Source organism: Hemiscyllium ocellatum, chromosome 6 (assembly GCF_020745735.1).
Source record: "Hemiscyllium ocellatum isolate sHemOce1 chromosome 6, sHemOce1.pat.X.cur, whole genome shotgun sequence".
In the NCBI taxonomy this organism is placed as follows: Eukaryota; Metazoa; Chordata; class Chondrichthyes; order Orectolobiformes; family Hemiscylliidae; genus Hemiscyllium; species Hemiscyllium ocellatum.
Window position 1 is genome coordinate 99,040,367 of NC_083406.1, and position 27,594 is coordinate 99,067,960.

Sequence of the window (27,594 nt, forward strand, 5' to 3'; positions counted from 1 at the left end):
GGAGCACTGAAACAAAGCATCCTTAATGGCCAGTCCAGCTGAGATCAGCTCAGTATGTGCCAGCGATTGAACCTGGGGACAATTTGGTCAATCTGGCTCAATTCTAAGTTAGGAACATTAGAGCAGAAAAGCTCAAAATGCAGTACTTAAGTGGTCAGTAATGACCTGCCAGCAATGCTCTACCCAAATATAAGCATGCAAAGTAAATCTGACAATATTAAGGAGAATAAAAATCACAGAAACATATTTTCTAATATCAAAATATAGCAATTTATTCAAGACATTGAATATGATTTGATGATTTGTTTTCTTTAATGAGCACGAGCTACATCACACATTCTGGATTAGAAGAAACATAAGAGGTCACGTGATCTCCTCTGACCTAAACTCCTGAGAGGCTGCAAGGAGAAGGAACAAAGTCTGGCTGACAGTCTGACACAGACAATAAAAGCAACAAAAGCCAGAACACAGATATTAAACAAATGAATTATTTGCGTATGACAAGGAACATATTCAAAAAACTCAGAGAACAAAACAAAGCAGACCCTTACATTAGACAAAGTGCACCTCACCTGGCTCTAAACAGCTTTGTTAGCAAATATTTTAAAAAAAGACCTAAAGCATGGCATGAGATTAAAGAATTTAAGCTCTTATACAGTGTTAAGATGTCTCATTTCTCGCATTTCTTTAAAATGAAGTGTCTGCTAGGTTTGCGGTTTGCCGTTGTGGCTTTTAAGGTCTGGTGTGTGATTAAAGGTAAAAATTACAAATATTTCTTTTGCTATTTCTTTTTCAAAAATACACTGGGGATCTTCCCATGAGTCTTCTTTCCCTGTATGAAGCTGGTGACAAGTTCACCTTCTCAAATGTAAAGCACTTTTTATATGCAGTTCTCTGAAGAAGTGCCTTTTTAAAAGATCACGACCTGAAGCACAGTAATGTAAGCAAGTCTATCAGCAGTTCAGGAAAGCTTAAGTTTTAAAACCCCACAGATTCCTCCCTGCAGCTTCTAGAAACAATCATTCACATCCAACCCTGGTAAAAGCTTCTTTTAGGAACCTACATAATACTCCAGCGTCCCTAAAACTTTTTTTTAAAACAAAACAAAAATCCAGAAAATATAAAGTGTTGCTATCACAAAGTTGCAGATTATTTCGCTGTGACTGCACAATGTTATTCTTCATTTTCAGCAGCACTGTAGTGTCCAAACCAGAATGAGGAAAGTACATGAAGGAAGGAAAATCTACATTATTTCCATTTTTTGTTGGTCATTTTGTGTTATTTGTTTCTCTCATGTTTGTTTTTTTTTGGTACATCACAGCATCTGCAGTTTGGCACAATGCTCTCAGTCACGAACATAAATTGCCATCATCTGTCCTGTTGAAAACCCCAACGCATGAACTGAAGCAGTATCCTTGCGTGACATTCCAAGGCTGAAGGGTTCAACTGGTGAAAATGCCAGCACACCATTGGGTTTCATATAGGGGACTGAACTGGGGGTTTGCAGACAATAAAATCATTATTTGGAAGGGTGGGGCAGGGAATTAGAATTAAATGGTCAGGGAGAGCTGGTTTTAACCATTTCACTTTAAAAGTCAGGTTCTTGTAGTTCTGGAGCTGACACACGGTGAAGGAGCGCATTTGCCACCCACACATTCACTGCCGGTCTAGTCTTACATCCTGTTATCTTGCCACTTTGCTATTTCCGTAGATCAAGCACACAGACCTAGGAAAAACAAAACAGAAACAAATCAACAATTGTTAATAACAATTAGAAGAGACAGCGAGCATTGGTTTTTAAAAATACCTAAAGTAAAATCAGAATACTGGAAATTTAAAATGTGCACAGAAATTGGAAGCAGTGGCTGAATACTTGCAAGGGAAATATAGATTTTCAGTTTGGATGAGCTGCTGTTATTTGATGGGCTTATTGCTTTCATATAATGGTATATTATTGCATGGTTTGATTATATCTCTCTGCCTATCTTAACATGTCACAACCTACATAAGAATAGCTGTCGTAATTCAGACCAATGAATAGAATAATGGAGGAAAATAACCCATTCTATTCTTGGGAAAACTTTAATGAATGTAACAAGCCTTCAGTTCTCAGAACATCAGGAAGTTACATTGTGGTTGCATAGGATGTTGGTGAGGCCAGTTTTGGAGTAGTGCATAGTTTTGGTTGCCCTGCCGTAGGAAGGGTATGATTAAACTGGAAAGGGTGCAAAAAGGAGGCTAGAATAGATTAGGACTTTTTTCACTAGACCATAGGAGGTTGAGAGGGCACAGAGGTTTATAAAATCATGAAGGACAAAGAGAAGTTGAATAGCAATGATATTTTCCCCGGGGGAGGATCATTCAAAACCTATGGGCATAGTTTTAGATTAGATTAGACTTACAGTGTGGAAACAGGCCCTTCGGCCCAACAAGTCCACATCGACCCGCCGAAGCGCAACCCACCCATACCCCTACATTTACCCCTTACCTAACACTATGGGCAATTTAGCATGGCCAATTCACCTGACCTGCACATCTTTGTGACTGTGGGAGGAAACCGGAGCACCCGGGGGAAACCCACGCAGCCACGGGGAGAACGTGCAAACTCCACACAGTCAGTCGCCTGAGTCGGGAATTGAACCCGGGTCTCAGGCGCTGTGAGGCAGCAGTGCTAACCACTGTGCCACCGTACCGCCCACAAAGTTTTACGGTGACAGAAGATTTAAAGGGATCTAAGGGGCAACTTTTTCACACAGAGGATGGTTTGTATATTGAATGGACTGACAGACGAAGACTGAAGGGCAGGCCATGAATCGACCATGCTAAATTGCCCATAGTGTTAGGTGCATTAGTCAAGCGTAAATATAAGGTAGGGGAATGGGATTGGGCGGGTTACTCTTTGGAGGGTCAGTGTGGACTTGTTGGGCCGAAAGGCCTGTTTCCATATTGTAGAGAATCAAATTAAGGAAATCTAATTAAGAAGTAGTAGATGCAGGTACAGTTACAACATTTAAAAGTTATTTGGTCAGGTATAGGAATAGAAAAGTTTGAGAGAGATATGGGCCAAATGCAGGCACATGAGAACTAGTTTAGCTTGGGAAACCTGGCCAGCATGATGAGTTAGACCGAAGGTTATGTTTATGTGAGATGTGACACTATGACTCCATTGATGACTCTATTATGAAAGTCACTTGTTAAGGTGCTTGAGCTGAACTTCTGTGGGCTTTCTCCCACATTTTTGCTACAACTTTCACAAGGGTATGACAGGGACTATGCTTACCTTTTCTTTATATTGATTTGTGGGATGTGGGCATTGCTGGCTGGCCAGCATTTGTTGCCTGTCCCTAGTTGCCCTTGAGAAGATGGTGGTGAGCCGCTCTCTTAAACTGCTGCAGTCCATCTGCTGTGGGTTGATCCATAATGCCATTAGGCAGGGAATTCTAAGATTTTAACCCAGCATCAGTCATATAGTGATATATTTTCAACTCAGGCCTGTGGCTTGGAGGGGAACTTGCAGATGGTGGTGTTCCCATATATCCACTGCACTTGTCCTTCTAGATGGAAGTTGTTGTGGGTTTGGAAGATACTGTCCGAGGATCTTTGGTGAATTTCTGCAGTACATCTTATAGATAGTACACACTGCTGCTACTGTGTGCTGGTGTTGGAGAGAGTGGATGCAGTGCTATTCAAGTGGGCTACTTTATCCTGGATGATCCTTGAGTGTTGTTGGAACTGCACTCACCCAGGCAAGTGGGGAGTATTCCATCACACTCTTGATTTATATCTGCCTAAATGATACTTTTATCAAACATCTATTAGCAAAGCATGAAAAAGAAACCCTGGGGAAACACAACTCCCAGGCACTATAATGGGGTATAGCATCTCTTATTTGACTGTGGGACCTGGGATCAAATTACATCAAGACTATTGGAATTCAAATGCCGTTTTTCTCTGTCAAACTTAATGGGCTGAATTTTCCTGTCCCTGTGGAAGGAGTGACCGTCTGCTTCAAGCGTGAAGCTGCTAGCTCATGAAAGCTGCCACCCACTAGTTCAGAAGGCCACTACAGACTGCACTAAATGGCTGGATCAAGACAGGGGTCACAGGGGTCCAGGTGCAGCTCTACGCATTCTGTTGGAGGGATTATCCTTCCAACTCATGTTTTCTCAAAATAACGTGACCTCTTTTATTTCAACTGAAAGAAATCATCATAAGCACTTTGATTTTGAGACACACTCCAGTTCCGACTCTTCAACAGCTGCACTCTCCAGGTCTGACAGGGCTTTTGACAAAGCAATTCCATGGCATCTCTGATTGGATTTCCTACGATTGGCTTGTTCATTGGTTGATTCTAGAATGATTGCGATGGACATCCAACTGCTGCCATTTCCAGATTTCTAAGCTAGAAATGAGGCCACCTTTGGAACTGTGGCTGCCTGGAAAAATGCAGCGCCATGATCCTCCATAACATGAGTCTGAACATTCTGATAGAATGAACTGCAGTCCACTAAACAGCCAGTGTAAAGGAGCTGGCAAGACTTGTTGCTGTGGAAAATAGAAAGATTGAAAGAGAGTGGAATTGGATGCTTGCCCAAGCTTAGGCTTAAGGTAGCCCTACAATCTGCCATTGCAAGCTTGGATTTGGCTTATGCTGCCCAAAACAAAAAGGAGTTTAATTTCACAATTACTGATATTCCTTATCTTCACAAACTTAAAAAAAACCTAAACTAAGACATACAATTCCATGTCTGACTTGAACAAAATGCATTTCAGAGGTTTCAGTCATGACAAGCCATTCTCTTATTTGATTTTTATATATTTTTCAGTGCTGACTAACTTCAGCGAACTTTAGCTGAGTACAGCTCATATTTACTTCTTTGTAACTGCATTAATAATTGTTAACTAAAATCAAAAAACACTAGGTAAGTTCTATCAGTATCTATTTAACATAGAATAATACATGCCTAATACGAAACCATGAGAAGTTGCCAATTTTAAAAATTTCAGTCAAATTAACACAGTTTGACTTGATGTTTTAAACATTGAATAGCCATTGTTTGTTAAGCTTCTTAAATGGCATTTTATTTATTGTTACTTAGTTCTGGAATCACCCACCCTCGGGAAGGCATCTGGATGGGAATATGAATAGGAAGGGTTTGGCGGGATATGGGCTGGGTGCTGGCAGGTGGGACTAGATAGGGCTAGGAAATTTTCCATTTCAATAACTGACAATAAGTCAGCTTGCCTTCCATATCTAGAATTATTTTTTAATTGCGAGGTTTAATTAAATATCTTTTTAAAAAAATGTTATTTGTTATGGGGCAATGTGCTTTTGGAAGGACCTCGCACACTTGTTGAAACAATGCATATGTTTGGTATTTGTGAGCTGACTGATTAACTGACTGACACAAAAGCTCAGTCATCTGTGCACACAGGGGTGGGAACAGAATTGAAGTTGAACAGTATGAATGCTTACAGAACCATCTGATGCACTTGCTCCCACTTTGTCCCCTGATGCATTCCAGCAGACTTCAAAAATTCCCCCAGTCCCTCTGTAGCTGTGCACTAGAGCTCCTGTCTGAAAACAAACACATTGATTTGTTAGAAAATATTTTAGAAACATGTTTTTCAAAATGACATACTTTAATTGCCTACATTATTAAATATCACTGGCTATTTGACACGTGCCAAATTCACCTCAATTGTGATTCTCACTACTTTTCACCAAAGTACTCCATTTTCGTTTTCTTCAACAAATGTGTTTAGCAAGTTTTATTTTCCTTTTCCATTACAAATAATTTATGTAAAAGTGAGGTGGTACTGCCTTTTATTACCATTAGACACACAGCTAATGAAATATTTCCTTTCAATAAAACTGTTATTGTAAAACAGCTTAAAGATTTTGAAAATCTGATGATCGCAAATATCACATGTGGTATTATCTCCCTTACCTGAGTGTTCCATATGTGGACGCATTTGTCAAAAGACCCACTGGCTAGATATTTGCCATCAGGGCTGAAAGCGACACTGTATACAGGCTCTTGGTGCATGGTTAAGGTGTGAAGGCAAACTCCTCTTTCCACATCCCAAAGGCGAACAGTAGAATCAAATGAAGCACTGAGAAATAAAAGATAAAATTAATCTTGACTGGACTGCAAAGTATCTAATGACCACATGGCCTCAAGCCATCAGGTCATCAATGTAAAAAAGAACATGTGCAATGAGGTACACGGTCAAACAAATTTCCACTTTAATCGCAATGTGTCCAACAGTGCTCATTGTCAAAGATCTGCAGCAGGCATATAACTGGACTGTAGAAAGGAAAATAGCTCAGGCTCTAGGCCTGATTACTGTTTAGCGATGAGTGAAAAGTGCATGCGCCACATGCATATCTAACAAGAATAAGATTGAGTTTAGCTGAGATAAGTGAATAGCCGATTGATGCTTGTTATTTTGACTCTCAAATCCAGGATAACCACTAGCAATGCATCAGAGAACTTACAGCCCACTGACAAAAAGGGAATTAGTTGAAATACCAAATAAACAGTGTTTTGACAATGGCTAGGTAATTTAACAAGAACTGTGACAGCTGACAAGTATTTTCACTGCATATTTAACAGCTCAGTGGTGGGGTAGCACTGTTATTTCATGGTATATCTCATTTTACATCTAGCCTCAGTTACCACAACTGCAAATGTGTTGCTGGTCAAAGCACAGCAGGTTAGGCAGCATCTCAGGAATAGAGAATTCGACGTTTCGAGCATAAGCCCTTCATCAGGAAGGGCTTATGCTCGAAACGTCGAATTCTCTATTCCTGAGATGCTGCCTAACCTGCTGTGCTTTGACCAGCAACACATTTGCAGCTGTGATCTCCAGCATCTGCAGACCTCATTTTTTACTCAGTTACCACAACACTGTGGTACAATCAATCCAGCTCCTATTGGGTAAAGTCCTACTTCAGAAACGAGCAAAAAGGATTGAGAAAAGATATTTAGACTTTAAACGACAAACTTAATCGTTTTTGCTCTGTATTAACTCACTTCTAATCTTCCTAACTGCCAGCATACCCTTAGAGTTTTACACATTACCTTTCCCCATGCCAAGCATATCTCATTGTCAATTATTATGCAGACAAACAGTGTGCCAAACCTCTTCTCCTCCATTAAAAAAAAGCAACCCTGGAAGTAAAGTTGGTGACCAGCTGGCTGGTCAATTAGAAGCTTGCCCTACAGTCCATAAAGTGCTGAGGAGAGGCTACACCCTCAATGAGAATATATTCCACTTTAGGAGGTGCTTGCTAATCAAACTGACTGGCTGGTTGAAGAGTTTCGGCAGCAACAGAGGTCCATAATGGGTGCTGCCAGGACAGCAGGAGGCTCCACAGATCCTGGCTCCAGGTATGTCCGGGGCTTTGGTCCAGGTTTTTCTTTCACAGCTCAGGGAAGGGAACAAGATGGAAGATTTTTAAAAATGTGAGAATGGGAAAGAAGCTGTGGGGGATGGAAAGGAAGTATCCCACAGGGCAAGGGTGTCTTCCAATGACAGAAGCTCCCTATTTGTGCTATTCTAAGCACTTTTTAAAAGAAGTTTAAAACAGGACCCCAATACTCAGTGGAAAAGCAGAGGGCCCAACCTTTGTAAAACATGCTAAATTTATTTTTAGAGTTTCAATGGAAATGAAAGTGGAAATTACTCCTCAATAATTTATCATCTTCATAACCCTGAAGGGCAAAATAAATAGACACTTAAGACCTAGGAGGGTGTGCGAGATTACGGAAAAAGTATATTCCTGTCAGGGTGAAAGGAAAGGTTGGTAGGTATAGGGAAAATTGGATGACTAAAGAAATTGAGGGCTTGGTTAAGGAAAAGAAGGAAGCATTTGTAAGGTATAGACAGGATAGATTGAGTGAATCCTTAGAAGAGTATAAAGGCAGTAGGAGTAAACTTAAGAGGGAAATCTGGAGGGCAAACAGGGGACATGAGGTAGCTTTGGCAAATAGAATTAAGGAGAATCTAAAGGATTTGTACAAATACATAAGGACAAAAGGGTAACGAGGGAGAGAATAGGGTCCCTCAAAGATCAGCAAGGAGGCCTTTATGTGGAGCCGCAGAAAATTGGGGAGATACTAAATGAGTATTTTGAATCAGTATTTACTGTGGAAAAGGATATGGAAGATACAGACCGTATGGAAATAGACGGTGACATCTTGCAAAATGTCCAGATTACAAAGGAGGAATTGCTGGATGTCTTGAAATGGGTAAAGATGGATAAATCCCCAGGACCTGATCAGGTGTACCAAAGAACTCTGTGGGAATCTAGAGAAGTGATTGCTGGGCCTCTTGCTGAGATATTCAGATTATCGATAATCACAGGTGAGGCTAGCAAACGTGGTGCTACTGTTTAAGAAAGGTGGTAAGGACAAGCCAGGGAACTACAGACCAGTGAGCCTATCCTTGGTAAGTTGTGGGAGGGAGTCCTGAGGGACAGGATGTACATGTACTTGGAAAGGCAAGGATTGATTAGGGATAAAAAATGAGGTCTGCAGATGCTGGAGATCACAGCTGCAAATGTGTTGCTGGTCAAAGCACAGCAGGCCAGGCAGCATCTCAGGAATAGAGAATTCGACGTTTCGAGCATAAGCCCTTCATCAGGAATCAATCCTGATGATTGATTAGGGATAGTCAAGATGGCTTTGTGACTGGGAAATCATGTCTCACAAACTTGGCTGAGTTTTTTTGAAGTAGCAAAGAAAATTGATGAGGGCAGAGCGGTAGATGTGATCTATATGGACTTCAGTAAGGCGTTTGACAAGATTCCCCGTGAGAGACTGATTAGCAAGGTTACATCTCATGGAATGCAGGGAGAACTAGCCATTTGGATATAGAACTGGCTCTAAGGTAGAAGACAGAGGGTGGTGGTAGAGGGTTGTTTTTCAGACTGGAGGCCTGTGACCAGTGGAATGCCACAAGGATCGGTGCTGGGCCCTCTACGTTTTGTCATTTCCATAAATGATTTGGATGTGAACATAACAGGTACAGTTAGTAAGTTTGCAGATGACACCAAAATTGGAGGTGTAGTGGACAGCAAAGATGGTTACCTCAGATTACAACAGGATCTTGACCAGATGAGCCAATGGACTGAGAAGTGGCAAATGGAGTTTAATTCAGATAAATGCGAGGTGCTGCATTTTGGGAAAGCAAATCTTAGCAGGATTTATACACTTAATGGTAAGGTCCTAAGGAGTTTTGCTGAACAAAGAGACCTTGGAGTGCAGATTCATAGCTCCTTGAAAGTGGAGTTGCAGGTAGATAGGATAGTGAAGAAGGTGTTTGATACGCTTTTCTTTATTGGTCAGAGTATTGAGTACAGGAGTTGGGAGATCATGTTGCGGCTGTACAGGACATTGGTTAGGCCACTGATGGAATATTGCATGCAATTCTGGTCTCTTTCCTATTGGAAAGATGTTGTGAAACTTAAAGGGCTCAGAAAAGATTTACAAGGATGTTGCCAGGGTTGGAGGATTTGAGCTATAGGGAGAGGCTGAACTGGCTGGGGCTGTTTTCCCTGGAGGGTCAGAGGCTGAGAGGTGACCTTATAGAGGTTTACAAAATTATGAGGGGTGTGGATAGGGTAAATAGACAAAGTCTTTTCCCTGGGGTGGGGGAGTCCAGAACTAGAGCGCATAGGTTTAGGATGAGAGGGGAAAGATATAAAAGAGACCTAAGGGGCAACGTTTTCACACAGAGGGTGGTACAGGTATGGAATGAGTTGCCAGAGAAAGTTGTGGAGGCTGGTACAATTGCAACATTTAAGAGGTATTTGGATGGGTATATGAATAAGAAGGGTTTTGGAGGGATATCGGCCGGGTGCTGGCAGGTGGAACTAGATTGGGTTGGAATATCTGGTTGGCATGGACAGGTTGGACCAAAGGGTCTGTTTCCATGCTGTACATCTCTATGACTCTATGATCCATCACATTAGTGAAAATCTGGTTCAATGTTTCATCCCATAATTTATGGCTATGATACAACAGTGAAGAATCCATCTGGATTAAACTGCCTTTCTCTTTTGAACTCTAATGTCCAGTTTAAGGCTACAAAGGAAGTAATGATTGTTCTCAGCCACCAATTACATGTCTCGGCTTAGCATGGGCAAACCTGGCAGGATTGAGAGGTGACTATTTTCTATCATTCTGGTGGAGACTGAGCAGGTATGGGTCCTGCTCTGTTTTATAAACAGTTAGGTTCAAATTGTGTGCAATCTAGATTGCAAAATGTTTCACCTGAAGTGTTACTTCAAGTCCAGTGAGAAATTCCAGCTGAGTGCTGTGTTGGTTGATGTTGCCAAAGCAAAATGAAGCCCTTTTCATTCAATATGAAATTACAATAACTTAATATTCTGTTACTGCTGGAGGCATAGGAGAGTGGGTGGTTAATAAAAACTGCATGACCCTGTGCATTGTATATAAGTTAGACATCAGCATCATAAGTGGGGCACGGTGGCACAGTGGTTAGTACTGCTGCTTCACAGCGCCTGAGACCCGGGTTCAATTCCCGACTCAAGCAACAGACTGTGTGGAGTTTGCACATTCTCCCCGTGTCTGCGTGGGTTTCCTCCGGGTGCTCCGGTTTCCTCCCACAGTCCAAAGATGTGCGGGTCAGGTGAATTGACCATGCTAAATTGCCCATAGTGTTAGGTAAGGGGTAAATGTAGGGGTATGGGTGGGTTGCGCTTCGGCGGGTCGGTGTGGACTTGTTGGGCCGAAGGGCCTGTTTCCACACTGTAAATCTAATCTAATCTAAAAAAAGTGCACTAATTTTACTGAACATTTCTTTTTCTAAATTTCAGCCAATTTGTTTTAATAAATGCATACTGCATGTGTATTGGGAAAAAAATGTTAATCTTACCTGGCTAACATGATGTAAGAGTTTGGGTTGTTGGTACCTGGACCAGTAGGACTCCATTTTATAGTGTAGATTTCCTTATTATGGGCTTGTAAATCATGTACACAAGTGTCCTGCTTCATATTCCATATCTTCAGGAAGAAATGCAAATAATATAGTGATCTGTGACTATCAACTGTAAGTTTTAAAATTGTTAAAAATGTCATGCATCATTTACATGGAAAATAAGTTCAAGATAAATTCGAAGGTCAATTATACATGGAAGATGAGTTATTTTCCATTTCATTTTAAGGATCTTAATGCATTATCAAAATTGAACTGGAGAAGAAATGTTAAATGATATGGTTACTATTTATTATTCCATTATTTCTGTAATTAGTTATAATAAACAAGATGATGCAATTCATCCTGTGTCTGTGATGGTTTTGATTTAAACTCATTATATATAGTATGTATGCATTGCTTTGTTGTTATCCCAGAACTAGCTCCAGTAACTGATATAAAAGTATTAAATTATACATGGCTGCAAGATATTAATCAGTTTACTTTATGTCTTTGTAGAAAGGGAACTGATTAGTACAGGGCAGAAGTCAAGTCAATCATTCTGAGGCCAGCTATTTCACACTATAACTCACTGTTCTCATAAAATAGGACTACATTGAGGCAAAGTAGTTGGAATGTGTGATCCTATCAGGGATTACCATTCACTTGTCAAGCATACTGAGCATGCATAATCTGGTAATAGCTATTGAATAAAAGGCCATTGTATTCCACCACACAGGTGGAGTGGTTATCCACTGACAGGCTTGCCACATAGCTGAGCAGCTATCACTTTATCCCACAATTCTATTCCAAGCCTGCAACATAGCAATAGCTGGAATTTGTGGTAATAGTGAGCGAGTTGTCCTTTGACATCTTAGAATAAACAATCCTGTATTATCTTCTCAGTGCACAAGAATATAAGTAAAATCTGTGTTGAATTTAATCAGGTGTTAGTTACTATATATCTTGAGTTCACTGCCTGAAGAAAGGTCTTCAGTGACTATTTGCAAAATCACAGCCAAATGCAGTGCTTACTTTTATCATGGGGAGGGTGCGTCAATAGACAAAGTCTGCCTTAGTCAGGATATTGATTGAATCCCATGCTGTTGGCATTAATCTGACCCACATGCTATTCAAACTGGTTTAAGTAGCCACCCCAGATAAAAATAAGCTACCAACACCACATACGACCAAAAATGTGCTCTTAAAACAGTATAAGTTAACATGAGATTAAAATCAGAAAGCTAAAAGTTTACATACAGATATTGCCAATTTAGCCTGTATTGGAATTGCTTTGGCCATTACTATTTCACAAAAGTGTTGAGATTTTTTCAGCACAGTTTATATTTTATTTAAATAAATCTTAAGTTTAAAAGTTTACTCAAAAAGCAGAAAGTATGTAAAGATTCAAACACTAATAAATAATGTTGAAAAATTGAGGTGCTTCTGGGAAGGGTTGGGATTGTGTAATTTTCATATACACTGAAATGATAAATAGTACGATAGCTAAAGTAAAAGCATGTCTGAGGATCCACATCACTATGACATTAATCAGTCTTTTTCAGTCCATAATGAAATTTCTGACAGGAGAGTTCAACTCAGTCACACTGTCCTTATTTATAGATAGTTTAATATAGAGAAGGTATAAAGATCAGTCCCTTTATGTATCAGATGAGTGAATTTTCAAAACAAAAAGGGTTCACAGACTCAAAGAAAGCTCGTCTGTTAGGAATGTTTTATTATGTGGTTGTTCTTCAGTGAAATAGCTTTAAGACTTCAGCTGTTTAGCAAATCATAGCTGATGGAAGGATATGTTACCACAAAGGGATTTGGATCATAATTAGGTTTCCCTACCTTCAGTGTCATGTCATCTGAACAAGATGCGAGCAGCATGCCAGATGGGTCCCATTTGATTGCATTTACTTCATTCTGAAAAGTAAAAACGTGCAAATAAGCTTTGCTGATATAAACAGTAAACAACCTGTCATGTCGGCATTCTCCTGAAGACGGCACTCTGAGATCATGTCATCTGCAAAATCCACTGGACACCATATAAACTTTGGCTGCAGCCTAACAATCTTTTGGGGAATATTCCTTGAACTTGTTTCTCACTCTGATGGAATCATTTCCCCTATATTTGATTTATTGAGTAATTATTTGCCTTGCTCAACTTTCCATTTGCCCTAGACATTTTTACTTCCTCCCGAACACTTATTGTACTCATGAAAATGTATTACTGATTGGCTGGAGTTGTCCAAGATCCTAGACTTCAATTCATGAGAGCGGAATAGTATGATGTTAATGTGTACCGCTGTATTTTTTTTCTCTGTTTACCACTCCTCACTTCTTTTATTTGTTTTGTTCTATCTTCCTTCTCATTTGTTTTTGGTTTACATCACAGCTTCCAATTTGTACATCCAAGGTTCAAATCCAGCCACAGCAAAAAAAAGTCATTAATTGTTAATAGTTCAGAGGACAAAAAAATGCAAGCAATATTTGGGAGGAATGGTCAACTAAATGTAAGTGAACCTCATTGTTAACCATGATCTCCCAATACAAGCTTGCAACAACAATGACACCCTCAAGAGGCTTAAGATCCCAGAACTGCCTAATATTCAGATTTACTAGCTTTCCACTAGCAATTTGCTGCAATGCCACAGTAAAATAATAGTTGTCAAATTGCACAAGTGCTAGCTTTGAGATTTTAGTCAAAAGTTAATCACCAAATAGATGCATTCTCACATGCCAAAACCACATTAGAATGACAGTCAAGACTGTTCTGCTCACTCTGGGTATATGTTGAGTGCATGGCAGAAAATTGCAGGTTCCCCAACCTATGATTGTATACTTATTAAAAATTGGGTCATCACAGGCCAGGAATTCATAATTTCATTATCGGAGTTCCCTGCACCTGTCAGGAGCAGACACAGCATAAATTGTATTCCGTTTTGAAAAGCAACAAGTTACATTCATCACAGTGTTAATGGTTGACGGATGGAAAGGGCACAGTTTGTGTCCATTGTCCTGTTAACAACATCACCATAAGTTTTAACAGCTAAATGATTAAGCTATCATAAATGTTCAGAAAATGAGGGATGAGAAGGCATCTTAAATCAATTAAACATTTTGTGGCATTGCTGTCCCTCAAATTTATGTCATAAGACAATCCTTTAGTCTTTCATAAACATCTCTCCCAATGCAAATGCACCAAAAATGTATGAAACCAAATACATATATGAACAATGCACTGATTAGATAGTACTTTTTTTAAATTCAGGAAGTTATTTGATGATAAAACTTACTTCCAAATCATGGAAGGATTTTTAACTATAATCATACTTGACATTTTTACTTAATGTCCTATCCCAGAGGTGCACGTCCATGTTAACACAAATCTGTTTCAACACATAGCAACAGATGAAGTCAGAAATATTCCTTCTGACAGATGCTTTCTGTACAGAATAATCCAATGCCAACAAAGTACAAGATAGAATATCTTTACAGCTATATAACTTTGGCATTGCATAAAAATGCCTTTCATGTTCACTCAAACTGGAACTTACTGTATGCCCTTGGAATGTTTTGACTGGACGATCACAGCCAAGCCTGCACACGTGAATGCACATGTCTGTGCTGCAGGATGCAAACGTAGTGTTATTCTGCCAATCCACATCTAAGGCAGGAGCTGTGAAAACAGCAATCTACACATAAGCAAGGAAGTCTAAATACAGAAAAACCACACCAAATGTCACAAAACAAAATCAATGTGGTCAATTTCCAAGTCGCTAACTGCACTTAGCATGAGCACAATGAATTGATCTCTTGCCATAGAAACAGCAACCTATACTTGCATAACGACCTTAATGTAAGTAAACATCCCCAACAGGAGAATAATCGGACAAAAATGGAAGCTCAATCAGAAAAAAGGAGCGACGGGGGTGTTGGGTGGGTTGCGTGTGCAGTCTGACTTTAAGAAAGAAGTTCCTTAGACAAACAAACTAAATCATGGCCAACAATATGCAAAGAGGGTTGTAAAAGAAACCAAAATTTGAGAAATGCAGAATTCTTGGAAATCAGTTCTTCATTCTGGGTCCTGCCTAAATTGATGGATTAGCCAGTTGAAAGCTGACATTAGAAGACCATAGCCAGGATCACTTGGACAATTCTTGAAAATTGGGATAGATTGGAGTAAAGGGATGGATTACAACAGCAATGGGAAGAAAATATTGTGGAGGAAGAACTGGGACCTGGGACCTGGTTCAATTCCAGCCTTGGGAGTTTCTCCGTATGTGTGTGGATTTCCTTCCACAGATGTGCACGCCAGGGGAATTGGTTATTCTAAATTGCATTAGTTAGAGGGAAGTGGGTTATTCTTTGTGGGCGGCACGGTGGCACAGTGGTTAGCACTGCTGCCTCACAGCGCCTGTAGACCCGGGTTCAATTCCCGACTCAGGCGACTGACTGTGTGGAGTTTGCACGTTCTCCCCGTGTCAGCGTGGGTTTCCTCCGGGTGCTCCGGTTTCCTCCCACAGTCACAAAGATGTGCGGGTCAGGTGAATTGGCCAAGCTAAATTGCCCATAGTGTTAGGTAAAGGGGTAAATGTAGGGGTATGGGTGGGTTGCGCTTCGGCGGGTCGGTGTGGACTTGTTGGGCCGAAGGGCCTGTTTCCACACTGTAAGTCTAATCTGTAAGTCTAATCTAATCTAAAACTCTGGGAGTGGGTTCTCAGCTTCTTATAGTCACAAGAGACAGCAATGATGCGACAGTTTGCTTGAGAGGCTGGGGATATCATTCTTTCCTGCTTTTGGTATGCATGTGATTCTGTAAAATGCACTTACCTGCTACATTGGTTGTTCCATCTTGCTGCCAGGAGTTTTGAGTGCTGGGAAACCTAGCCCCTCAGTACTAAACTTAAAGTAGGCTCCCTACTGCATTTGGAAGTGTGATTTAAATATACAGGTTGTTCTGTGATAATGCATGTTTCGTCGATGCGAATTGGCGATAACTTGATTGACTAATTGTGGACGTTGTTTGGATAATGCTCAACCGGTATAGTGATTTCCTATTAGCAATCCTCCACAGTGCAATTTTCTGCAGCAGTTTTCCATAACGTGATTTTCTATAGCATGAGGTTGCAGAGGAACACAACTATCACATTATAGCAGAACGACTTGTAATAGTAAAGTGCCTTGCCTCAAGATTGGAATGTAGCCACACTACTTGAGATCGAGTAAATGGCAGATGTTTATACAGTGGCATTTTGCAATATACACCTTTCTGAAAATCTCCCGCATTTTGGGCCCATTTGTACAGAACAATGTGAACTTGTGTTCTGAAGAAGGACCATTGGTCCCAAAACGCTAACTCTGATTTCTCTCCACAGATGTTGGCTGACCTGCTGAGTTTCTTCAGCAATTTCTGTTTTGTTTCTAATTTCCAGCTTAAAAATTAGTGTTTTCTATCTTCTCTACTGAAAATGTATTAGAACTTGGAACATAGAACAGTAAAGCACAGGACCAAACCTTTTAGTCCACCATGTCTGCATCAACCATGATGCTATTCTAAACTAATCCCATCTGTCTGCACATGGTTCGTTTCCCTCTGTTCCCTGCCTGTTTATGTGTCTGTCAAAATTCCTCTTAAACATTGCTATCGTATATGCTTATTTCCTCAAGAAAGATTACACCTGAAGCGTTGCCTTCTCCATCTCCCAATGCTGCCTGGCTTGCTATGCTCTTCCAACCTCCTGCTTGTCTATCACTCTCCCAGCGCCATGTTCTAGGCAACTACCAGCCTCTGTTTAAAAAAAAACTGCCTCTCACATATTCTTTAAACTTTCCCCCATTCAACTTAAACCTATGTCCCCTAGCATTAGACATTTCCACTCCAACTAGCTACCCTAGCCATGCCTCTCATAATTTTATATACTTCTATCTGGTTGCCCCTCAGCCTTCATCACTCTGGCGAAAGCAATCCAAGTTTGTCCAACTTCTTCTTACAGCTGATACACTCCAACTAAGCAACTTCCCGATAAACCTCTTTTGCACCCACATCAAAGCCTCCACATCTTTCCTGGTGTGACAACCAGAATTGCACAGAATTCTCCAAATATGGCCTGAAGTATTATAGAGCTGCAACGTTTAAACTCAGTGCCCCAATCTTTCCACTTTATTCACTTGTGTTGTCACTTTCAGACAGCAATGGACTTGTACCCTAAGATCTTTCCGTATATCAATGATTCGAAAGGTCCTGCCATTTATTGTACACTTTCCTCTTGCATCCGACTTCTCAAAATGTTCACATCACACTTGTCTGGATTAAACTTAATCTGTCATTTCCCTGTCCAACTTGCAAACTTTCTATATCCTTTGACAACCTTCTTCATTATCCACAACTCCACCGATTTTCACATAGGCTACAAACTCCCTAAGCACATCACCTAAATTTTCACCTGTATCATTTATATATTTTGCAAACAACAGAGGTCCCAGCAGTGATTCGTGCGGAACACTGTTGGTCAGAACTCCAGTAAGAAAAACACCTCTCTCCAACCAATTTTCTATGACCAAGTCAATTTTATACTAAATTTTATACTGTGGGCTGCACGGTGGCACAGTGGGCAGCACGGTGGCACAGTGGTTAGCACTGCTGTCTCACAGCGCCTGAGACCCGGGTTCAATTCCTGACTCAGGCGACTGACTGTGTGGAGTTTGCACATTCTCCCCGTGTCTGCGTGGGTTTCCTCCGGGTGCTCCAGTTTCCTCCCACAGTCCAAAGATGTGCGGGTCAGGTGAATTGGCCATGCTAAATTGCCCATAGTGTTAGGTAAGGGGCAAATGTAGGGGTATGGGTGGGTTGCGCTTCGGCGGGTTGGTGTGGACTTGTTGGGCCGAAGGGCCTGTTTCCACACTGTAAGTAATCTAAATAATCTAATCTAATCTAATCTAACTTACCAACTGACTGAGGATCCCATGTAAGTTAATCATTTGGACCAGCCTTGGAATATTATCGAATGCTTTTGTAAAGTCCATGTAGCCAACATCCACTGTACTACCCTCAATTGTCTTTGTCACTTCCCAAAAAAATGAATCAACTTTGAGATAAGACCTCTCACGCACTATAACATCCCCCAATATGTCCATTATTTTCCAATTGCAAGTAAATCCTGTCCCTATGAATCTTAAAGTTACAAAGATGTACAACACGAAAACAGACTCTTTGATCTAATTTGTCCATGCTGACCAGATATCGTAACCTAATCCAGTCCCATTTGCCAGCACTTGGCCCATACCCCTCTAAACCCTTCCTATTCATATACCCTTTCAATGACTTTTGAATGTTGCAATTGGACCAGCCTCCACCACTTCCTCTAGCAGCTCATTCCATACACGCACCACTCTTTGTGTGAAAAGGTTGCCCCTTAGGTCCCTTTTACAGCTTTTCCCTTTCACCCTAAACCTATGCCCTCTGGACTGACCCACCCAGGGAAAAGACCTTGTCGATTTATCATATCCTCCGATAACTTCCTACCATTGATAGAAGGCTCACCAGCCTATAATTTCCTGGGTTATCATTTTGCTCTTCTTAAACAAAGGAACAACACTCACAATTCTTCCACAATGCTTTTGTGGGGCTTCACCTGTGGCTAAAGATGGTATAAAGATCTCTATCAATGCCCTAGCCATCTTTGCTTACTTCCCTCAATGTCCTGGAATAGATCCTGTCAGGCCTTATTGACTTTAATGTTTTTCAAGATCTGATCCAACACTTCCTTCTTCTTAACAGACCATATAGCAATACAGCACAGTACATGTCCTTTGTTCCTTGATGTTACGCCTACCTGGGAAGCCAGTCTGAAGCCCATCTAACTTACAACATTCTGTTATCATCGATATACTTATCCAATGACCATTTATATGCCCGTAAAGTTGATGAGTCTACCACTATTGCAGGCAGGACATTCCACGTCCGTACTACTTTCTGAGTAAAGAACCTACCTCTGACATCTGTCCCATATCCATCACCCCTCAGTTTAAAGCTATGTCCCCTTGTGCTAGCCATCGGCATCCAAGGAAAAAGACTCTCACTGTCCACCCTATCTAATTCTCTGATCATTTTGTACGTCACTATTAAGTCAACTCTTAACTTCTCTTTAACAAAAACAGCCGCAAGTCCCTTAGCCTTTCCTCATAAAACCTTCTATCCATACCAGGAAACATTCTGGTAAATCTCCTCTGCATTGGAAATCTCCTTTCCAATGCTTCCATGTCCTTCCTATAATGTGGCAACCAGAACTATAAGCAGTACTCCAATTGCAGCCATACCAGAGTTTTGTACAGCTGCAACATGACCTCATGGCTCCGAAACTCAATCCCTCTACGATTAAAAGGTAACACACCATATGCCTTCTTAACAACCCTACCAACCTGGATGGCAACTTTCATGGATCTATGCACACAGCTATCGATCTCTCTACTCCTCCACACTACCAAGAATCTTACCATTAGCCCAGCACTCTGTATCCCTGTTACTTCTTCCATTGTGCATTATCTCACACTTTTCCACATTAAACTCCATTTGCCACCTCAGCCCAACTCTGCAGCTTGTCTATGTCCCTCTATAACCTGCAACATTCTTCCACACTGTCCACAACTTCACTGACTTTAGTGTCATCTGCAAATTTACTAACTCATCCTTCTACGCCCTTATCCAGGTTGTTTATAAAAATGACAAACAGCGTGGCCCCAAAACATATCCTTGCAGTAATAACTAAATTTCCAGGATGAACATTTCCCATCAATCATCACCCTCCGTCTTCTTTCACTGAGCCAATTTCTGATCCAAACTGCTAAATCACCCTCAACCCCATGCTTCCGTATTTTCTGCAATAGCCTACCGTGGGGAACCGTATCAAATGCTTTACTGAAATCCATATACACCATATCAACCACTTTACCATCATCCACTGTTTGATCACCTTCTCAAAGAACTCAATAAGGTTGTGAGGCACGACCTACCCTTCACAAAACTGCACTGACTAACCCTAATCAAATTATTATTTTCTGGATGATTATAAATCCTATCTGTTATAATCCTTTCCAACATTTTACCCACAACCAAAGTAAGGCTCACTGGTTTATTATTACCAGAGTTGTCTTTATACCCCTTCTTGAATAAGGGGACAATATCCTCCAGTCTTCTGGCACTATTCCTGTTGACAGTGACAACATAAAGCTCAAAGCCAAAGCCTCTGCAATCTCCTACCTAGCTTCCCAGGGAACTCTAGGATAAATCCAGTCCAGGGGACTTATCTATTTTCACACTTACCAGAAGTGGTAACACCTCCTCCTTATGAACCTCAATCCAGTCTAGTCTAATAGCCTGTATCTCAGTATTTTCCTCAACAAGTGTCTTTTTCCTGTGTGAATACTGCCAAAAAATATTCATTTAGTGCCTCTCCCATCTCTTTGGACTCAACGCACAACTTCTCACTACTGTCCTTGACAGGCCTTAATCTTACTCTAGTCATTTTTTTATTCCTGACATAGCTACAGAAAGCTTTAGGGTTTTCCTTGATCCTACCTACCAAAGACTTCTCATGTCCCCTCCTGGCTCTTCTTAGCTCTCTCTTTAGGTCCTTCCTGGTTAACTTATAATACTCAAGCGCCCTAACTGAGCCTTCATGACTCATCTTTAGATAAGCCTCCTTCTTCCTATTGACTAGAGATTCAACTTTTTAGTAAACTACGATTCTCTCACTCGACTCCTTCCTCCCTGCCTGACAGGTACATACTTATCAATGACACACAGTAGCTGTTACTTGAATAAGCTCCACATTTCAATTGTGTCCATCCCCTGAAGTTTCCTTTCCCATCATATACATCCTATATCTTGGCTAATTGCATCTTAATTGCCTTTAGCCCAGCTATAACTCTTGCCCTGCGGTATATACCTATGCCTTTCCATCACTAAAGTAAACATAGCTGAATTGTAGTCACTATTACCAAAGTGCTTACCTACCTCCAAATCTAACACCTGGCCCGGTTCATTACTGACTCCAATGTGGCATCGCCCCTTGACAACCTATCTACACACTGGACAAAAACTGACCCATCTAATGTACTCAAACTATAGTGTTTCCAGTCAATATTAGGAAAGTTGAAGACACCAATAACAACTACCCTATTACTTTCATCTTTACTCAGAATCATCTTTGCAATCCTCTCCTCTACATCTTTGGAACCTTTCAGAGGCCTACAGAAAACTCCCAAAAGGGTGACTTCTCCTTTCCTCTTTGTAACCTCAGCTCATACTACCTCAGTAGATGAGGCCTCATCAAATGTCCTTTCTGCCACCTTAATACTGTCCTTGACTAACACCACCTTCCCTGTTCCTACTGAAACATCTAAACCCTGGAACCTCAACAACCATTCCTGTCCCTGCTCTATCCATATTTCCGAAATGGCCACAACATTGAAGTCCCAAGTACCAACCCATGCTGCGAGTTCACTCACCTTATTCCAGATGCTCCTGGTGTTGAAGTAGACACACTTCAAACCACCTTCCTGCCTGCTGGTATATGATCTCGCGACTCTTAACATCCTGAACACTTGAGCTACAATTCAGGTTCTCATCCCCTCCTTAATTTGTTTAAATTCTCTCAAAGAGTATTAGCAAACCTCCCCCCAGGAAATTGGTACCCTTCTGGTTCAGGTATAGACCATCCTGTTTGTAGAGGTTCCACCTGCCCCAGAATGAACCCCAATTTTTCAGATATCTGAAACCCTTCCCTCCTGCACCATCCCTGTAGTCTCGTGTTCAACTGTTCTCTCTCCCTATTCCTTGCCTTGCGAGCACATGGCACGGGTAAATAAAAAGAGATAACAACTGTTTCTTCTAGTTCTAAGCTTTCCCCCACAGCTTCTTGAATTTCTGCTTTACATCCCATCTCTTTTGCTACCTGACTCATTGGTGCCTTTGTGGACCACGGCTTGGGGCTGCTCCCCCTCCTCCTTAAGGATCCCGAAAATATGATCAAAGACATCACGGACCCTGGCACCTTGGAGACAATACAGCAACTGCGGGTCTCCCTTGATCCCACAGAATCTCCTATCTGCCCCCCTAACTATGGAGTCCCCAATGAGTAATGCTCTACTGCTCTCCCCCCTTCCCTTCTAAGCATGGACAGACTCTGTGCCAGAGATCTGTACACCATGGCTTACCTCTGGTAAGTCCCCTCCTCCATCAACAGTATCCAAAATAGTATACTTGTTAATTGAGGGGAATGTCCACAGGGGAGACGTGCACTGTCTGTCTGTTCCCTTTCCAACCCCTGACTGTAACCCATCTACCTTCTTCCTGTACCTGAAATGTGACAACCTCCCTGTAACTTATCTCAATTACACCCTCAGTCTCCTGAATGATCTGAAGTTCATCTAGCTCCAGCTCCAGTTCTCTAACGCAGTTTTGGAGGAGTTGGAGTTGGGTGCATTTGCTGCAGATGAAGTTAGCAGGGACACTAGTGATGACCATTGCCTCCCACATTCTACAGGAGGAGCATTCAATTGCCCTCACATCCATTCCCACTGTTCAGAATTCCCAAAGAGCCTACTGAAAAAAAACCCAATAACCTTACCAAATCGGCACACACTTTTTTTTTTGGTTAGAGGGGGATGAGTGGGAGACACTATCTAAGTAGCGCTTTGGGTAAAGCAACCGGCAAAATATATAACCTCTCTTACTCAGCTGTCCACTGTCCGCTCCTGCTCAGCATGCGCTCTGCCTAGACGAGGTAAGCTTTTTATAGGATTTACTTACCTTCCTGGAAGCCTGCTGGTCCTCACTTTTGCTGCATATCCTAGAACATGCCCTAGAATATCAACAAACCCTTCCCTATTCTTAGCATCATTCAAGCTCTTCTCCTTGTGAATACAAAAGCAAAATACTCATCAAGAAGTATTTCCTTCCACTTCCATGCATAAAATTCCCAGTTTGTCCTTGAGTGGACCTACCCTTTTCCTAAATATCCTTTTGTTCCTAATATACATATAAAATGGCTTGGGATTCTCCTTAATACTATTTGCCAAGGACATTTCATGGCCCCTTGTCACACTCCTAATTCCTTGTTAAATTCTTTCCTGCTTCCTTTATAATCCTTAAGGGCCTTGTTTGATTTCAGTTTCCAAAACCTTACATCAGCTTATTTTTGACTAAACTTTCAATACCTCTCATCATCCAGGGTTCTCGAATTTTGCCATCCTTATCTTTCTTCCACACAGAAACAAACTGGTTTGAACTGATGTTGAAAAGAATTCTATGTCGGTTGTGGATTTACCATCAATCAGCCGACCCCCACCCTAATCTAATTTCTGTATTCCCTGCTTAATATCATCGTAATTAGCCTTCTCCCAATTTAGTACTTTCACCTGAGGACCAGTCTTAGCTTTATCCATAACTATCTTACAATTTGCAGAATTATGATTACTGTTTGCAAAATGGTCCACGAGAAACTTTGATCACTGAGCCAGGCTCATTTCCCAGTACAATATGACTCTTTCCTGGTTGGATTTTCTACATATTGTCTCAAGAAGCCCTCCTGGATGCACCTAACAAATTCTGTTACATTTTAGCCCCTGGCAATAAGAGTGTCTTAGTCAATATTGGGCAAGTTAAAATCACCCACTACAACAACCTTATTGCTTTTACATTTGCCCAAAGTCTGCCCACATGTCTGTTCCTATAATTTCCACTGGCTATTGGGAGTATTATAACCCCATCATAGTGACTGCACTTGTTTTATTCCTGAGTTCTATCCATAATGGCCTTACTGGATGAGTTCTCAGAGATGTTGTCTCTTAATGCAGCTGTGACATTTTCCTTAATTAGTAATGCAACTTCCCCATCTCTTTTACATCCCTTGCTATCACGTTTGATATATCTAAACCCTGGAATGTTGAGTTGCCAGTCCTGCCTTCTCTCAACTAAGTTCCTGTAATGGCTACAAAAGCATAGATCCATGTACTAATCTTGGCTCTCAGTTCAGCTGTCTTACCTGTCATACTCCATGAATTAAAATAAATACACCTCAGACCCATGCTCATTTACCTGACCCTGCCTTTTCTTCCTACGAGACTTACTTGATTTAACCCCTACCTTCTCTTCAATCACTCCATATGCTGACCTAAAGCACTGATTCCAATCCACTTGCCACCCTAGTTAAAACCATCCCAGTTGGCACTAGAAAATCACCTTGCAAGGATATTGGTACCCCTCCAGTTTAGGTGCAACCCATCCTTCTTGTACAGGTCTTTCCTGCTCTGGAAGATGTAGATATAATCCAGATATGAGGTTCTCCCTTCTAGGCCAGCTCTTTACTCATGCATTCAACTGTATTATGTCCCCATTTCTGGTCTCACCATCACCTGGTGTACATTTTAATCAGCACTAATATAATAATCTAATAACATGGATGTATTAATTAATTTACTTTACATAATGCACAAAACAAACCAGTACTCAAAGATCATTCTCCTTTCTACTCAAAAACCTGATCAGTTCTACAGTTTGAAAAAGACAGCAATGCTCTGTTGGAGATGCTATTATCTTTTGGAGTTTGTATTATCTTCCGGAGATTCTATTATATCTACTCCTATTGCCATAACACGCTGGACGTCAGCTGAAAAGACAGGCTAGCAATTTATTCTCAGTTCTTCAAGAGGATTCCAATATCACCCAAAGCTAAAAGATGAAAGTAAGCTCTCTCTACTTGTTATTAACAAGTGAAATGAAATCAGCTGAAGTGAATTTGGGCAGCCTTAACCTAGTTCCGAACTGTCAGAGGCTTACAACAGTAAATTGACCCTATTCATTAGAAGCACTCAAAGGGGTCACAGAAATGACTGGTGCAAGAAACAAAATAATCCACTATGGCAAGAAAAGGTGTTGTTCAACTGGACCATTTTTTTCATGGAAAGTAAAGGGAACTCTGTTATATCTAACTTTATAGTACTTGATAAGGTTGCAGTTTTTGAAAGGTATTGACATGTTTTCATTTTCCAGAACTAGTGTGTCTAACCCAGATGAGCAAAAAATATTTTTAAAAAACTCAATGCACGTGCAAACTTAAGAGAAACACATTAAAAGGTGGCCCTGCAGTTTGTAAATGAACCGTCAGTGCCTAATTTGTACTGCAGGCTTAAAAACTTGCCCTAATCTACTGCAAATCTTTTGTTGTAGAATTGCACAGGGGTAAGTTTCATTATTGATGCTTTGTTGAGAATTCTCTAATGCATGTTTCTAGGAAAGCTAATTGACAATGCCTAGAATACAATCACACAAGGTTCACTTTTTTCAAACTTCTGAAAATTAACACGTAAAACTCAGTTTCCAATTATACACATACGAGAAAAAAGCTATGCATATATGAACACATTTGTCCACCAGAAAATTTAGCAGTTTCGTTACAAGGAATTGGACAATAACTTGTATTTTTAAAAATGCTTGTCTATAATAGCTTTATTACATCTCAAAGAAATGCTTCAAACTACGAATTCAACTTTGAAACGTAGCGACAAAAAGCAATTGCTTCTGCCATTTTCCAAATAGCAATATTACACTGTTAAATCTAGTATTGATGATGTTATTTAAGGAAAGAACATCGAGGAGAACAGTGAATATAGCTTTAAGAATAGGAACAGTAGAAGCATCAGTGTGAACTCCTCCAGTGCCTAATTAGGAGTCCTGCAGCTTCCAGATTTCAGCATAAGTAAGTTCACCAGGAGTCATCTTGGCCATCGCATCCCTCAATAGCAATAAGTCTCTCAATGCTCACACTACAGAAGCCACAAAATCTTGGTGTCTTAATATCTACATGAACTGTGGAATAATTACGACGAAAAGGCAGATAGAATGGGGCATTTGGGCAGTGGCAAGTGGTAAATGCCAATTATGGTATACAGAGGAACCTCGATTATCTGAATATCAATTATCCGAATATCAATTATCTGAATATCAGACTATTTGAAGGACATCTCGAAGTCTCGATAGAAACATTACCTCAAAGACATGTTTCCAACACTGATTGTGTCTTTTGTTTACAGTGATTAAAAGTGAACTCGGCTTACTGAAATGCTGGTGAGAACAATCCTGGAAATCAATGGGAGCCCAGGCACCTTCTCCAAATGACCTATCGCCCGTTCTCTCTTTTTCACTTGTCAAAAACTTGTGTGTGCGTGCGCACACGCTATTTGGAGACTCACCCACCAGTAGGTGACAGCAGCAGCCTTGCTGATGTCCAGTCTGGCAGCCCCGGAGAGGGAGCGGGGGGAGAGGGAGCGGGGAGCTGGACAGGGTTGGGAGTGGGGCAGACGGAGGGGTGGCGTTGGATGGAGTTGGGGCAGGCAGGGAGGCAGTGTTGGGGGCCAGTGTTGGATGGGACTGGGGGGGCAGATGTGGGCTCACGTGCAGTTTGAAAAATGTGTTGCTGGAAAAGCGCAGCAGGTCAGGCAGCATCCAAGGTGCAGGAGAATCGACGTTTCGGGCACGGTTTGGTGTGTATCTCCTGAATGGGGAGCGAACTTAACAGAAAACTCTGAGCCCGAGAGGAAAGACATTGAATCAATTAACTGAATAACCAATTATCTGAACGAAATATTGCCTGCCCATCTCGTTCAGATAATCGAGTTCCTCTATATTGGGAAACACCTTCTGTTCTCTTATGGCCATCCTGATTGTGCTATAGGAATGGATATTTGGGAATTACACTGTAGCAACCAAAATAGACGATCCTCCCTTAAAGTACAATACTTTTACTGGAACTTTTAACAAGATCACTGGCAGACAGAAAGCATATTTTGCACAATTTTATTACCCAACAGAAACATTTAAACTTGCTCTGGGACCATGTGATTCAATTTGCCTTTGCCAACAGGATTTTTTTTAATGATCTACCTAATTCCTTGGAACACTCTGAAAACTTCAAATACAAGGCATTTTGTTTAAGCAGCTCAAAAGTTATTACAGTTCCTGCAAATTCTTGCTAATATTTAGTTGCTTAAAACACTTTTTAACTTCAAAACACACAAAAATTGGGTTTAAGTTGTTTCTAATTTCTCATTTGAGACATCACTGAAAGATTTGTATTCTCTGGAAATTGCTTTTGCAAGTTGCAAATGCTGAAGGCTCATTTGATAAGAAAACAGCTTCAATATGCAGTTGAACTAGAGACAATACTAAAATTGACATCCAGTATAGATGGGATCAGACTTGACTCACTGTAATGTGCTGCTCTTCAGGATATTTGAGACATGAAAGGAGAGTGCTATTGAGTCTGCATTTTTTGTCTTTCCAAAAGAATAATTTATGTATGAATTTATAATAACTCTCAAGAGTTTAATAACCATTGATTTGAAAGAGAAAGTACAAGTGGGATGCTAGGCCTAATTGTGCCATTGTTTTTTTTCCTATGCTATTCTTTGAAGACAACTTAAACCATTAGCTTTCTAAAATGAACAGAACTTGAAAGAAAACATTACTTTGTTACTAGATAATTTAAATAAACCATCTTAAACAATTAAAAGAAAAGAATCATTATGGAAATCTCATAAATGTAATCACCTAGCAATATGATAAGCCTGGAGTCATTTGTT

General features: G+C 40.8%; 1 protein-coding gene across 10 annotated transcripts in view; it reads right to left on the reverse strand.

Annotated features, from left to right (window-relative positions):
• Positions 1-246: 246 nt before the first annotated feature.
• LOC132816506 (F-box-like/WD repeat-containing protein TBL1X) overlaps positions 247-27,594 on the reverse strand; it is a 424,554-nt gene continuing 397,206 nt past the window's right edge. For all 10 annotated transcript variants that reach the window (XM_060826181.1, XM_060826180.1, XM_060826186.1 and 7 more), the window contains 6 exons: positions 14,511-14,632; positions 12,802-12,876; positions 10,909-11,036; positions 5,952-6,117; positions 5,477-5,578; positions 247-1,726 (listed from right to left, as the gene is read on the reverse strand). In XM_060826181.1, coding sequence (XP_060682164.1) covers positions 1,700-1,726; positions 5,477-5,578; positions 5,952-6,117; positions 10,909-11,036; positions 12,802-12,876; positions 14,511-14,632 — 620 coding nt within the window. In that variant the 3' untranslated portion in view covers positions 247-1,699. The remainder of the gene's footprint in view (positions 1,727-5,476; positions 5,579-5,951; positions 6,118-10,908; positions 11,037-12,801; positions 12,877-14,510; positions 14,633-27,594) is intronic.